Source organism: Buceros rhinoceros, unplaced genomic scaffold (genome assembly GCF_000710305.1).
Source record: "Buceros rhinoceros silvestris isolate BGI_N320 unplaced genomic scaffold, ASM71030v1 scaffold6931, whole genome shotgun sequence".
NCBI classification, from domain to species: Eukaryota; Metazoa; Chordata; class Aves; order Bucerotiformes; family Bucerotidae; genus Buceros; species Buceros rhinoceros.
Genome location: NW_010394775.1, coordinates 71,580 through 86,902, shown reverse-complemented (window position 1 = coordinate 86,902; position 15,323 = coordinate 71,580). Strand labels below are relative to the sequence as shown.

Sequence of the window (15,323 nt, the reverse complement as noted above, 5' to 3'; positions counted from 1 at the left end):
GCCGGTTTTTAAAACCCAGAGCTTCCTAACCAGCCACTCCCCTGCCTTTTGAATAGCTTGGTTTGGATGAGTTTACTCGAGCAAATTTTTCTTAAACAGTAGTTAATACTAACTTCCACCACTTTCTTGGCTCTTTAAGAGAAGAGAGTGGGGCCTGAGGGTTGTGATGTGTACGTACTGGTTTCTTCTTTTCCACTTCTCCTTTCAGTGGTAAAGTGTTGAGTCAGCAGTTTCAACTGATCCTAGTTTTCAGCAGTACTCCCTGTTCCTAATGTTTAGCGACATCTCGATTTGGGATAAATACTTTTTTAAAAATGATTTTTTTTAACAAATCTCTTTTTAGTTGCCTCAGATGCTAGGAACATGTTCCTGGGTGTATAAAGTTTGTCATAGCCATACTACGTAATGAAGCTGACGCGGAGAGCGGTAGTACTTGGAAAAAAAAATGTAACCATCTTACCTTATAATGGATTATCCATGTAGTTTGTACACTGTATATTGCCAAATATGATAGAAGAAAATATTGCTTACGTTGACTTGCTATTCTGGTCATGAAACCGTTTAATATCCCAAGGCATGGATTTAGTATTTTGGTTGTGAATATAATTCCATTCTATAATAAAATACACAGAAGTCTCCTTTTCAGGTCTCTTGACGACCATATTCTGTAGCTGTTAGCTCTTGAGAGGAATAGTAAAAACTAAAGCAGGTTCTCAGTCTAGTTTACAAGCCAGTTCTTTTAAGCACTTGCAGCATATTTCAAAATAACGGAATTCCTCTCCAGGGTTACTGTTTCCAGTATACATTCATATTTGGACCCGAAGTCACTACCTGAGCCAGCACAGCAGGGCAGCTGTGGAGTTCTCAATGGGAGTTGGAGGGTGCCAACGAGTGCCTCGATGCCAGGTTCTTGGGGCAACCTTCCGAGGGTAACACTATTCTGTACTTGTGTAGAGTGCGCAGCAGGTGTTCAGAGGCTGTAGCTGCTGCCTTCTTGGCCGTTTGAGGTGATACACTTGAAGATGCTACTAAAAGAAAAAACGATGATATCTTGCTGTGTCTGCTGTTTCATTAATAGTGAGATTTTGTTTTAAATAACTTGATAGAAAAACGTCTGTCACAATTGTTTGATCCATGATGTTGGGATATTCCTGAAGAGAGATACTCTCTAGAAAGGGTCCGAGTATATAGTTTCCATAGCAAATGTATGTATATTTTCCTACGAAATATTATGTGTTTAAATAACTAAAAGATTATACAAAATGAAACTATTTGCTTGTACCTTTTCAGTGATTTGTTTCTACCAATGAAAGAATTGGTTGACAATTAGAATTCTGTCTTGCGTTAAAATACATCTGTAACTTTCATGAGTTGTGGAGATTTAGTTCTGAGACAAATTATAGGAGTGTATCCAGCATGTTGTGGTTCAGAGTAGCCTTTCACTACAGTGAATATGCAAATGAAAAAGAAAATTTGGCTGGTGCTTTTTATTTAACATTATCACAACAGTGATCTAAAATGCTGTCTTGATTTCTGTATTGAAAATGACTCTATTTGGTTCACTTTGCATGTCCGAGCAAGCAAGCATATGCTGCCATATGTGGCTAATGCTTACATTGCAATCCCTTTTGTTAAGCTCATCTTGTATACGTTTGTTATTGTAAGGCAAACCGAGTACTTTTTCAATTTCTAGATTGTTTATAAATGTGGTTTACATAAAGCAATGAGTCTAACATCAACTGCACAAATGTGTCTTGGAGACTGCCCATCACATTTTAATAACATGACATACTCCTTTCACGCTCGTAACCAGTCCGTGTGGAGTGCAGTCACATATTTTGGTTTTAGCTAAGCTTTGGCTCTTCTCAAGCTGAGCTACACCATTTAAGCTAGCTGAGTATAGAAAAACTGTTCTTCATCTTCTGTAGTTCATCTTGATTCTTCAATATTTTTGTATAAATATATAAAATAACCATTATTATTATCATGCATGAGTCAACTTACACTTGTTAGTAGATGGATACTGTTTTTGCGTATTTTTGCAGCTGACTTAGAAACTGCAACAGAGTGTACTGTTTTATTTTGCAGTCAAAGTTTTTAGTCCCTGGCGTTTATTAGCAACATAACAGTACTGAAGGGCAATTCATAACTTGCGGCATTGAGAGAGCTCGTTCAACAAGACTGTGCGTGTGCACGCAGCCATGGGATTGTCAGGCATACCGTGTGCTTCATGCATGCAAGAATGTGATGATGTGGAATGACTGGAGAGGCGCAATGGTAACCTGAAGAGACAGCTCTATAGTTTGTGTTGCCTTAGTGTAAGTTAGCTTTATTCTGTCTTGGGCTACAGGCTGATACAAATTCTCAGTCTGGAAACGCTGCAGTCCCCACTAGCTTATTCCCACCTTGATGCTCGTCTCCTTGGTCATGTGAAAAGTTTTGTGACCTTAACTGGATCAGGAAACTGCTTTGCCTGAAAAATAACCTGCTTGATGAATGAAGGTCTTGAGATAGACTTGGTTTGTGTACATGTCAACTGTTAGTCTTGGTTTTGATGCTTCTTACCGATTTGGATAATGTTACATGGCATTTTTATGGAATGTGGGTATTTATCTGCCGTACAGACATTGGAAACACCAGACATTCTTTCATGGAAAATCAAACAGTAGTTAAAATGAAAAGTTCTGCAACCAGTGCCAAACTACTGAATCACTCCAACAATAAGTTCTAAAGTAGAATTTTCTGTTTTGGAATACAAACTGGACTGAACACAACATTTCCTCATAGAGTATCAAGCATTTACCCTGCCAAAGTTTAACAGTTTAAAAAAATAAAACCTGATCACCTGCAAATGCTGATTTTTTTTTTTTGCTGATTTTTAACATTCATTCTTTCCCCATTTCACCTGTACCAATTAAATAGCAATTAAATGTAAATTAGGGAAAACCTGTGACATTCCATATACCATCATAGGTCCAATAACTATGCTGTTAAGTCTGTTTTTTCACCAGTGAAAATACATTGAGGGTTCTGCAGCTGTTCATGCTAGTTGTGCTTTCATACTAAAAAATACAACTTGTGATTATAAAGTAACGAGCACATTCTTGGCTTTGTTCCCTCCGTGTGTCTGCAGTATTCAACATGGCAAATCTGCTACAGCCTTGGACAAATGTGGTTCCTTTGATGTAGGCAGCAATGGCCCATGGCTGGGAGAATCTACACGCGAGCTCAGTCTCGTGTGCCATTGCCCAAGCAGTGATGCGGTGTGCTGGGTGTTCTAGCAGAGCTCACAGAAAGATGAAAGAAATCAGAATGCTTCTGAACTAAGCTAAAAGACCGCTCAGGAACCAGCAGAGGTTAGCACTGTCTGACAGATACCCTGCTACTCTGTATGCAAAGGTATTTGTTTGGAAACACCGGAATGTATGAGCTAAGATGTTTGGTTCCCTGGGTGGTTTTGCACTGCTTTTTATCATAGAAATGCACTGGATGATTGAAGTTGCCTTTTCCCCTCAGTGGAAATACTTATGTAAATTGAAAGAAAATGTATGTCATAATTACATGTTAACTTGCGGTATGGAAAATGAGATCTTTTTTGTAGAACAATCTGTAAAGTAGAGGCTATTATCTTTTTTTCTTGAATGCTTATATTCCACAAAGGCTAATTTCCTGCTGGTTTGCCCACAGCAGAACGAAGTAACTTTGACTTTACAGAGTCAGCTTACTTACCAACATCTAAATTTTATTTTGTTTCACAAGCAAACTATATCTTTGGTAATTTGTCAGTATGTGATTCCTACTTTTCAGTATGTGACTATACTTTTCTTTCATGGTTATTGTAATTTCTTTATATTTAACAATTAATGTAAAAGATACGTGTCTCCTCACATAAAACTATGGGCTGTTCTTTGCTCAGAAGATTGGAAACAATTTAATTCGACTAAAGAAGAGAATTAATCAATGTTTCCTTCATTTACGGTTTTTCCAGAGGCTATCAAAATACCCTTCAAAATAAATACAGACTATACAGACCTATTTGAACCCATATGTAATCAAGAAAAAGAGAGAATAATTATTTTGCCTTTTCGAATGCAAAACCAAGATTAACAGAAAAGAAATGAGTGGGTGGCAGGTTCCAACCAAGAGGAAATACTTTCTGAAACATAATTCAGCTGTGGAAATGTGCAAGAAAGTGTAGCAGATTTTAGTGTTTTATGTAGACCCAAAAAGTAATTGGTCTAATTGAAAGAGGAAAAGTCTTGCTTCCTGAGCTCTTCCTGAGTTATGAGAGCCAGACTGTGCTGTAAAAAAGTGGAAAAAGAGTTCTCCTGGAAGACTGGTAGTAAGTTTTACTAAAGAAGTTGAGAACCCTCTTCTGCGAGAAGCAAGCAGCCGTAGGTATTTATGAAGATCCCCCGTTTTAAAAGGGGATATGAACCATGATGTATTCACGTGGGCAGTTGTTCCCTAATGATGGTGTTTCTTAAGGAGGAGAATGCAAAGGCCGAAGGATAAGATGGAATGGCATAGCCAACTTTCAGGATTTTGGAGAAATTGCATGTGAAAAAAAAGAAGTAAATTTTAATCCTTTTTCCTAATTTTAATCCTTTAAAAATACCATTACATAATTCATTTATAAGATTCTCATGTTGGTTGATAGTGTTGTTGAAGAGCTAGTATTTCCACAGCTGTGTTCAGTATTACTCCTTTGAGAAAAATATGACTTCTGGAAAAAATAAGTCAGCTTTTATGTATTTTCCCTAGGAACTGCTATCATATGAAAAGTTCCCACAGAGAAACATAGATTTATTTTACTAATACTGCTTTCAAAACCTGTGGTTTTCTGTATATATGCTCATAATGCTGCACGCTTGGAATAAAAATTCTTTTCTCTGACTTAACAGAACTGCTTCAAAGTACTTTGTAGTAAGCAGTATTAGTTATTATCTGGTCTTAATAACTTGTTTTATCAAAGCTAGGTTAATGTAAATAACAGCCTAAATTGGAAGCTATGAATGACGCAAATGTTTGCATTCAGTAACTGTGTGGAGATCTGTATCCTGTACAAAGATTTAAACACAAAAGGAATGGAAATTCTACCAAACAACAGTAATTGTTTACTCAGTGGTTGTAGGAAATTTCTTACATAATAGACTAAAGAAGAAATTATAAGGTAGATTTTTAAAAAATAATCCAACTGTTAATGCCTTAATATACTCAAATTCCTTAAATCCTTGGGAAAAAAAAAGTCAGTTTACGGAATAGTGTCTGGATGGCTCCAGCAGACTGGAACAATATTGTTTTGGGAAATTCACTCAACTCTTGCGTATTTGCTTGTAGAGACTACAGAGAATGTTTATATCTATTATGGCTGGCAAACCCACAGACTGGATTCGAAGCATGCGGCAAGAACCTCGCTGGCTTTTTAGCATTGATGAGAAAAGCTAATAGCTAAGCCTTTGTAACTAACTCCCAGCAGTTATTGGACTTTATGACGTTCAAGCAAAGTTTAGGCATTTCCCCTCACTGCCTTGCTCCTAATACCCAGCGTAGTTTTGTGTATGTTTATCCTCCCATAGAAAAGAAACTAGTGTTTATAAAAGAAGTTGCAACCTGGGAAGAGAGAACTTTCTTTTTTCTGGAGGCTAATATCGTCTTTCAGTTAGTTGTAGCACGTGTTTCCCCAAGCTGAAAAAAAGTACTTCTGGTCACCAGGACAGGGATTCCCCAGCTATAGGCATCAATAAAAGACAGACCTGTATGAAATCCAGATCAAATGTAACTTCTAGTTTAAGCTGAGTGACTGAAATAAGCTATGTGGGCTCGTATAAGATTACTCGGCTCCTGGGCAATGACAAGATGTACGTTGTCACCAGCTCTCCAGGCCACCCCACCGTTCAAATGAGATTCCCCTCCGTTTGTATCTTCTAGTATCCAGGGTAACTGGAGTCACTGGTGGGAATTTTTCATGGACATGACTGCAGAGAAGAGGCGGTGGTGTGTTGTTAGCAATGACCAGATTGTGTATTAGGAAACTTTATTAACTGTATTCCCAGGCTGATAAAGTCAGTAAGTCATTAATGGAAATGTGCAAAATTATGTTTAGCAGCGATTAGGCAGGGCTATGTCTAAAGTACGTAAGAGCGTAGGAGCAGCTGGGCTGGATCAGATCAGAGTCCATTTAGTCCATATCCCTGTCTGACAGTGACCAAAAATACTTCCACAGGGAAAGGGCATTGCTCTTTATGGCATTCCTTTGCTTTTCCTTTCCTTGCAGCAAAATAACGCTGATTTTTTTAAGACAGCTTTTATATTTAATTTTAAGATTCACCCTGAGGTAGCCTGACTTTTTTAATGATATTCCTATTAAGATTCATCAGACATCAGTTTAGATAAGGACATTTATTGCGTGAAAAAAGTAGAATGAATTGTTTCATGGGGTAATCTAAAATGGTTTATGCAGTACTCGACTAGGTAAGTTCTTTCAGGGATGCACAATGCTATATGAATGTTTTCACAAAGGTAATTAAATGTTACTGTTACAACTTATTAATTTTGAATCGTATATAATGGAAGAAGTTTATGAAAAGTTCTGTTTGATATTTTCTATTAAATTCTTAAACTGAAAAGGAAAAAATGGAATTTTATTGTGGAACGGGATGTTTTTTAGCAAGGAACATTACATGTGTAATGAGACTTTAACTTGGGTATTGGGAACATTAAAGCAATACACTTCCATTGCATTTCATCATCGCAGTTGTAATTAAATTTGTAAAATGCTCCTTGCTAGCATTTGTGTATAGCTGCTTGATGCCTGAGTAACATGTTAATTTATTAGGAAAATAAAAAGCTAAATTCATTTTGATCATATGATCATTCCTTAATGTGGAAAAGGAGATCTGTTTAATACATTTTAGAGTTTTGCAAGTGATGTCTTCACTACTTTTAGATGGAAAAAGTGTTCCAACATTTTTCCACAATATTTTGGGCCTTGCAACTGTACAGAAAGTTGTTGACATCATTAAATCAGAGCTCTTATTTCACATGTCCCCTGTTTTTTTCCTATTTATAACCGTTTTCAGTGTGCCAAGAGAAGTAAAATTAAAGCCTTTCTCCTTGAAATAGTGAGTTTGGGATTTAATGGTAACTAGCTATAATAGAAGGGTAATATTTCTAAATAAGCAATAGCTGCAGGGTCCTCTCTTTTGATCATTGGAAAATAGGAACGTCTGTCTGCTGAAGTAGTCAAACATATTATTATGAGCTAGTCTTTTTGGATGGATCTTTATACCTTTTTTTACTTTTCAAGAAGATGGCAAGACTGTTACGCAGGGTTTCCTCCAAATGAGTGTAGGTTACATGGTTTGACTCTTGATTCTGGTCCACTAAATTCAAAACCAGCTTTAAAAGTAGGTCTCTTTAAAAACACACACTTTTTGCAAAGGATGCTTCACCTCTGTGGTTGGGGCATTCTACAAGACGGTTGTAGCACGATCCTGACCCCCTTTAAGCAGTGGTCTGACCTGAATGTTGGTCTCCCAAAACCTGATAGATAACTTGAGCAAGGGGCGGTTGTGTACAAGTTGTACCACATGTTTATACTGCAGGTTCATTGTTGCTCTCTGCATTCAGACAGAAGTGACTGTGGGTTGCTTTAGGCTGTAAATCCAAAGAGGATATAGACAGGTCCTGTTGGTATGTTTTTAAGTGCTTTCACTTCCGAATGAGCTTACTTAAGGAAGCCACAGACTTCCAGAGCACCAGCTATTGTGTTGGTCTAGAAACTCACAGCGTGCAAACTTGTTTCCTGAAAACTGCTTCATACAGAAAGTCATTGGGATTATTGTGTAAACTATACTTTGCTAGAATTTTTTCTTATTTCTGATAATTTGCTATCTGTAGTCTTGTGTTCTCTCACAATTGTATACGTTAGAATGTAAACATAGTTCTTACATTAAAAAGTCTTCTCATGAGGTTTTTGACCGGTCACCATTTGTGTTACTATACAACAGAAATTATAAACTGTTTATTTTGTTGTCCTGATATGACTGTTTATAAAGTTGTGACTTGAGAGAGATCTTAAGTTCTTTGATTTCTTTCAGTAAAAGGGTAACCAAATTGTTGGTAGAGAATGCCTTCCCAGTTCTCTCTCTTTTTTTTTTTTCCCTCATTGTATGCTAAGCGGTTTTCACAGTAAGCACAAGCACAATGCATGTTTCAGCATCAAAATGCAGACATGGGATCAACCACTCTCTATAGAGTTATGGAACAGCAGATTCATTGGATGAAGTTCATTTGTTGTCTTGGGCCACTAGAAAGCTAGTGGTCACACCTCAAACTACTTTTAGGGGTAAAGTTGTGTGATTTGTAACTTTGGCATGAGAGAGCTCTAGTTTTTATGAAATTGAAATGGCAAGTGGAGAAGGGTATTTACTGTGAGTTCTACATTTTTGGGATCTCAGAGGTTCTAGCAGCCTCAACACTCAGAAATTAATAACAATCTCACTTTGGGAGGCACTTTATGACCTTATTTTTCAGAGGTTTGTTTTTTAAAAAAAATATCTTTTACCTTATCTTAGATGAAACATTTCCTCTAATCATTGCTTCAAATACAGAAATCTACCTGAGCTTCCGGGGTGGCAGCCTTATTTTGTTGGATGCCTTTGCAGTTTTTTTTCTTAGCAGAAGTGTATGTCCCCATGCACAAATCAACATTTTGGGCAGATCCTCAAAGATCTGTCATCACACAAGAATATCTAATGGCCATGACAGGGTTTGGTCCATACTACTTCATACAACTCCTGAGTCTGGTAAGGCTGTAGGGGAACTGTTCCATTCTCAGTCTGTTGCCCTCTTGAAGTGTATTGCTTTCCAATTTAAATCTGCAAAATTTAATTAGTTCCCTAAATATATTTTAGAGAATACACAGTAACTGTAGGGGTTTGTGTTGAGCTGTCCTTGCGTATTTTTACCCTACTGATGGTCAAAGATTCTGTATTTGTTCCTATGTATTTCTTGACCAACAACGGTCAGGTCACTTCTCTATGTCTTGCTGTCACAAGCTGTAAAATGGTGATAATCCCATTTATTTTGTTTATAAAATCCATTGGGGCTCACTGTTAAAAAGTAGTGAGATTTTTTTATAATAAAGCCCACTTCACTTCCAATGTAGTTGATAGTTTTGAAGAGTGAGCAAACTTAAACTGCTTCCACTTGACATATGGAAATGTTATCCAAGTGTAATTGCCCATGAATTTCTGAAGTGAGTAAGCATCCACATGTTGCATACCCTTCATCCCTTGGCTTCTTTCTCCTTGGTCTTCTGCCTCTGCTACTGTTGTGTTCCGATTCCAAAATGTTTTTCCTCTCACTGCTGTGACATTATATTTGTACCGTAACTTTACTTTAGTTCCTGTTACGTTACTGAGTGCTTCTTGCAGGAATGATTTCTCTCAGAGTACTTTCAGGCAAGCCTTATACTTACTGTATTAAATGACCAAAAGAAAAATCTTAGGCATATAACTTGCATAAAATTCACTTTTGTGATATCTTAGAAGTGAAAAAGCACATATTGGAGATAAACCTGTTAATAGTCACAATAAATCTTTAGTCTTCAGTATTTTAGCAGTGTTATTCCATGCAAATCCAGTGGAATTCAGTGGGTCTTAGAATGCATGTTTTGATAAGAAAAGCATTCTAGCTGAGTGAAAAGAATAGCAATAATACATGATGTTTTGCTGAATTTTATTATAAGAATGCATAAAATGGTGTAATACAGCAGCTCGTTTAGCTGGAAATCTCTCCTTGGGTCCATCCGTCCATTGAAAATGCTTAGCAAAGCTTCTGAAAGCACTGCTCAGCAGTGTTGCAAAGGAAGTCTGAAGTTATTCACCAATAAACTAAAAGTATTTGGTTTAATAATTTAGGTTTTTTACTCTCTCAAAACAGTAGTTTGGGAACTTAATGGTGTTTGACAAAGACAAAGGAATATTAGCCAAACTGAAAAGGAAGGAAGGAATCAAATCACCCAAAATAGAGCATTGTATGTGAAAATTCAGCCTCTTGATTTCACCATGCTTTACCCAACTTAGCAAATCACTAAGGTGTGACTTCTAGCCAAATAAAATACACCAAACAAAATATCCAAAGCAATGCTTTTACACAAATCCACACCTCTTAGGAACGTTTTCTACAAGAAATACATTCTCTCTTTACTCACTGCACGTGAAGTACCATTGTGCCTTGCTTGTAATAGTTTGAGCAAGAGAACTTGGAGATAGAGCAATGTGATCTGGGTTCAGATCCATTCTGAAGAAGAAATGCTTAGGCAGTATACCTATAGTACTGGAGAAAACAGAGGACTGTTTTTTCTCATGCCTCACAGAATAGCCCAGAAGAAAGTGGAAAGTATTTGTGTGAAGAATAATGACTTGTCAGTGGTTTGTAATAATTTCCTACCACCAGCCTACTCCTGTAAGAAAGGACTCTAGAATGCAGGAAATATGAAAGATGTTAGAATTACTTACAATTTTAATTGAAATTGTTTTTTAAAATAAAGATATTTTTATCAAATTTTTGGCCACTTTAGAGAAAGAATACAATATTAAAATCTGGAGCAGAATGTTAAAAATGCTTCTTTTCTTCAGAAGACTGAACTGCTTTCTAGGGAAACAGAAATGTCTGTAAACCCTTACTGCTGCATACCTAAAGAGACATTCATGTCAAATGTAGGACTGAAACTGCTTTATCAACATTGCCCCTGAAGTGGTGCTTTATCACTATCTAGAAGCTTTCAAATAACCCCTAACTGAATATTTTATAGTTTTGACAAAGTCTAATTAGTCCTCTAAATGGGCAACATGATCCTGATCCTATATGGTCTAAAAAGCTAAGAAACTATTGTACAAATGAATGGCACCTGCCATTCTGAGTTTTAAAAAAAAAATTAAAATGTCAAATAAACTTTGGGGTTTTTTTTAAAAAAAGGAAAAAGCATCCATGTAGAAATAAATTGCTCAGTCTTCTAGCTTTGTGTATGCAAACACAGAACTGTTGAGTTTAGGATCACCTCTCTAAAACAAGAATTTAACATTTTTTCTGTGAAATTACAGTTGGAAGAGAATTTATCACTGCAAAGTGTTTGGTAGAAAATCTGGTACCACATTGTTTTAGGAAATTTAATTCCTGCACTGCTAGAATGTTCATTGCTGAAGGACTTTTATTGTCTCATTTTTAAACTGATGGTACCATTTAAAATGTTTTAAATTCTGTTAATCAAATAAGACAGGACCAAGTTGAGGCTTTAGTTACAGTCTCCTTTTCTAAAATCTGGTTTTGTCAAGGTGTATCTGGGGATGCAGTTTGTGTTTAAGTAGAATTTCTGTCACGAGAAATAAAAAATTATGATACAATTTTCAGCTTCTATTTTTACATGTAATTTTTTATAATGAAATGATATTTAGAAATATACCACTACCTTACTTCAGTATATAATATATTGATCATATTTATAGTAGTGAGAAGGGTTTAAATTGGAAATAATCAGAGCTCTTAGTAGCAGAGAATAAATAAAGCTGTGTTCCTAGAGAGAGGGGTTGCAGTGCTGAAGTGGGGTGTTTATTTGATCTTCTGTGGTTTCAGAACAACACTGCAGTAGGATCTTATGCATGAAAACGCGTGCGGTGATAGCTGTCTCGTATTGATGTAGTTGTTTTCAAGATGAACGTGTTCCAAGCGTGACTCTTCTCTCTCCTCCTCCTCACTGTTGTCATGATCATCATCATCACGGTTATGAGTTCTGCAGATGCGTTCTGGATGGACAGTCCTGTGACATTGTGGGAGGAATTAGTTTAATCATTCAAGATAACTCGTAACTTCATACTTTATTTTACAGATGCTGTTTATTTAGGGATTTGAAAATACTCACTTATGCAGTACATTAAATTTTCTCAATAATATATTTATTAGAACTTTTAAAGTCATTCTTTTTAAAATTCTCTCCTCACATTGTTTTCTCATTTGTATCATGTTCTCCCGAGGAAGTATTGCTGCGTGTTGCTGAATGAAAACTCCTGTTACCACCACCCCCCCACAAGATCCTCTGTCAGTGACTCCTTTCCTTTGCTATCAGTGCAGAGGAACTAGAGAGCATGCCTGACTTCACACCTGCTAAAAGACCACTTCCCGTGGTCAGCAGCAGCGGAGGACTCCTGCCCATTGCTCTGCAACCAGTTTGGGCTCTGGTCCAAGAGCAGTAGCAGCTGCTGCTTTGCTGTGCCTATCAAACAGTAGGTGGCCCAAGCGGTGTGGCAGATGAATTTCCTGGTACTCTACGGCTTGGTCAGCATTTTCAAAACTATGGGGAAGGGTGATATCTTGCTTTTCTCCCATCATACGCAGAAATACTGCAGTAAAAAACACAGGATTTAGCTGCTCCTTCAGAATTTTTTAAAAAAGGTTTACTTAAATGTAAAAATTTCTGAAAGTGTGTCTTACAACATTTGAGGCCATTAATGTAAGAAAAAGCTCAAAAATTACCTTATTTTATTATTGTTCAGTCTTAGAAAACGTAGTTTCCTCATTTCATCAATTCCAAACGGTACAGACTTTAATTCATTATGATCCAAAAACAACTCTCTCAGAGAGTGATACGCTCCAAAAAATGATACGGGGTCTATTCCATCATCAGCGAGTTTGTTAAAGGACAGGTAGAGATACTCCAGCCCTGGCGTCATGTGACCAAAGACATATCCCGGAATTCTTTCAATCTGATTTCCTATAAGTATCAGATGGAGTAAAGATTTTGGCAGATAGGAGGGAACATGATATAACTTATTATAAGAGAGGTCTATTGATTCCAAGTTCCTGCATTAAAGAAGAAGAAGAAAAAGGCATGAAAACATTATAGCAGACTGCGTAGTTAATGTGCATTCTGTGCAAAATAGTGCTTAGCGTGATGACACGGCAACCGAAGTGCAGAGGGAAATGAGTTTCTGTTAATGGAACAAAGGGCGTTTCATGGAACATGGTCATGCCTAATTGCTCTGGGCATAGAAAGAATTGAAGTCATTAATTATCAATCAAGCCAGTGATTCTGTTGATGGGACGAAATATACAGTAATGAGTACAGAGAGAAGTTGAACAGGGAAACCCAAGGGACTAATTTTGATTGATGAGCATTGCTTGAACTGCAGTACCAAGTTACCCTGCAAAACACATAATGAGCTCGAGACTTCAGTGATTATCCCATTGACATGGATTCTTACATTTTCTTCTAAAGCCCATTTGAAGTGAAATTGTTTTGTGAATGGCTCCTTTAAAATCATTCCACTGTGCTTTGCTTCCAGAGGTGGGAGAAGCTGTTAGTAACAACATGGTTGTTTTGAGATTAAGCAGTTTACTAATCCAGAAATGCACCATAGGCTATGGCAAGGCACCCTACGTGGCTGAGAAAATCTTTTACCAGAGCAGTCACAAGCAGTATCGTCGTTTGCTGCTGTCAGTCTCATTGCCTGCTCTGCTTAGGTTCTACTCTTACACAATGCGGCTGCACAGTCTCCCCTTCATCTTGTTTACTTTCATAATTTTTAATCAAATGGGAAATAAGGCTAGGAGAATATTAAATTCATTTTAAATTACTCATGAGGCAATTATTAATACCAATTTATTGTATAATTGTATAGAATATTATTGACAGTTAATATTAATGTTTTGATTGAACGGTCAGAAAAATATTTAACTTTCATGTTAATACGGTACAAATATGAGGTATAAGAACTTTTTGTTTGAAAGCTGACTGAATACTTGCTAGATTATACAGCTGAAGCAGAAATTAAAACAAATTAGCTAAGGAAAACAAGCAGATCAAAATATAACAATTTCAAGTTAAATCTAATGAAGTGCAAATATATATTTCATTATCTGACTCATTAATAACAGAGAAAAATAATTAGATTTTAAATTATGTAGACTTACTCTTGATTTATCCAAGCCAAAGGCGCTATTCTGTGCTCCTCTAATTTGTTATGTTTCAGCACAATGACATTTATATTTCTTGTGTGGTTAAAGCAAATTTCTGACACTTCTTCAATTTGATTGTTTTCAAGGTATAACTCCTGTAAGTGCATTTGGAAAGCAAATTTGTGAAAGCAAAATAACGCAGTTCTTTCCCACGGCAAATTCCCAATGTAGCTATTACCTGTCCTCCGTATTACTGATACATCTGTTAATTCCTGAACCCGGATCAGTCAGTTTGTAGCTGTAGGGTGATTTTTGGAAACACAATTTTTCAAAGCAATTGTTTTGTTCTCTCATTTGTGAGAGTGCAGATTGCTTTGAAAGATGAAATAGAAAAAGAACTATCTTTTGTCTTGCCAGAAGTTGTACAGTGTAAAAGTGTATCACATGACAGGGATGAGATTGACAAGAAGTTGGAAATTTTTTTTGTCTTGGAAAGCTATTAGTGAGAAAAATAGGAAGAGTCTTGCTGGGAACTGTGAGCTTTGAACCTTTCAAATTTGTAGGAATATAAAATGTTAATGCTTTACAGAACTTACTGTTGTGCATCTGCAATGTATCAAAACTGCGTGTTTTACACAGATTAATGGCTTGTCACGTGGGGTAAACATGATGTGAAATAAAAATGGAGCAAAGACTAGAATACATGTAGGACCCAAACCAGAATTTAGGGCCTGTACGGGAAGGCTTTGGGAAAAGAGAAAAGCAACTTCATCACCTTAAAATCGTTGGTTGTGGATATATTAGGTGTTGGTTTACAATTACATGTTCCCAAAGCATATGAAGCATAGAACAGCTTGCTAGGTGTTCACTGTTCCGTCAAGGAGAGGTGGAGTGAAAACAAGGAAAACGTAGCATATGAGTGAATGGGAGGTGGAGAACATTAGGCTGCAGTTGCAGGCAGTAGCTCCAGAAGCAGCTAGTGTTAGAGAATGTTCTCTTGGTAGTCTTGTTGCTGTCTGGTGAACTTCGCTGTGTGTGGTAACTCCAAGTTCAGATCGTTTTTGCATGAAGACACGATCTGTATTAGGAGCATGATGTGAATGGTGTCGAACTGAACAGACAGAAATTGCAGGCTACCCTGTTTTGTGAGACAGTGCGAGATAAATTCAGACTTAAAAGATACCTTTTGGGAGGAGTTGGTGTGTATTAAATTTCTAGAAACAATGATTTAGGAATAAATATCTATATATTTATATATACCTTTACATTTATTTATCTAGAAACAAATCTATATAATTTAGATGTCTGGGAAAATTAAGCTTTCTTGTTTTGTTTTTGTTCTTTATGGCTGGTTTGTTTTTTCC

General features: G+C 36.7%; 2 protein-coding genes across 2 annotated transcripts in view; one reads left to right on the top strand and one right to left on the bottom strand.

Moving 5' to 3' along the window:
- Positions 1-15,323, top strand: part of CENPP (centromere protein P) — a 131,648-nt gene that overhangs the window by 75,674 nt on the left and 40,651 nt on the right.
- The window catches only part of ECM2 (extracellular matrix protein 2, female organ and adipocyte specific), a 17,054-nt gene continuing 13,347 nt past the window's right edge, over positions 11,617-15,323 (bottom strand). Inside the window, exons 8-10 of the mRNA XM_010145318.1 lie at positions 13,975-14,116; positions 12,538-12,864; positions 11,617-11,824 (exon numbers count right to left, since the gene is read on the bottom strand). Of these exons, the coding sequence (XP_010143620.1) occupies positions 11,617-11,824; positions 12,538-12,864; positions 13,975-14,116 (677 nt within the window). The remainder of the gene's footprint in view (positions 11,825-12,537; positions 12,865-13,974; positions 14,117-15,323) is intronic.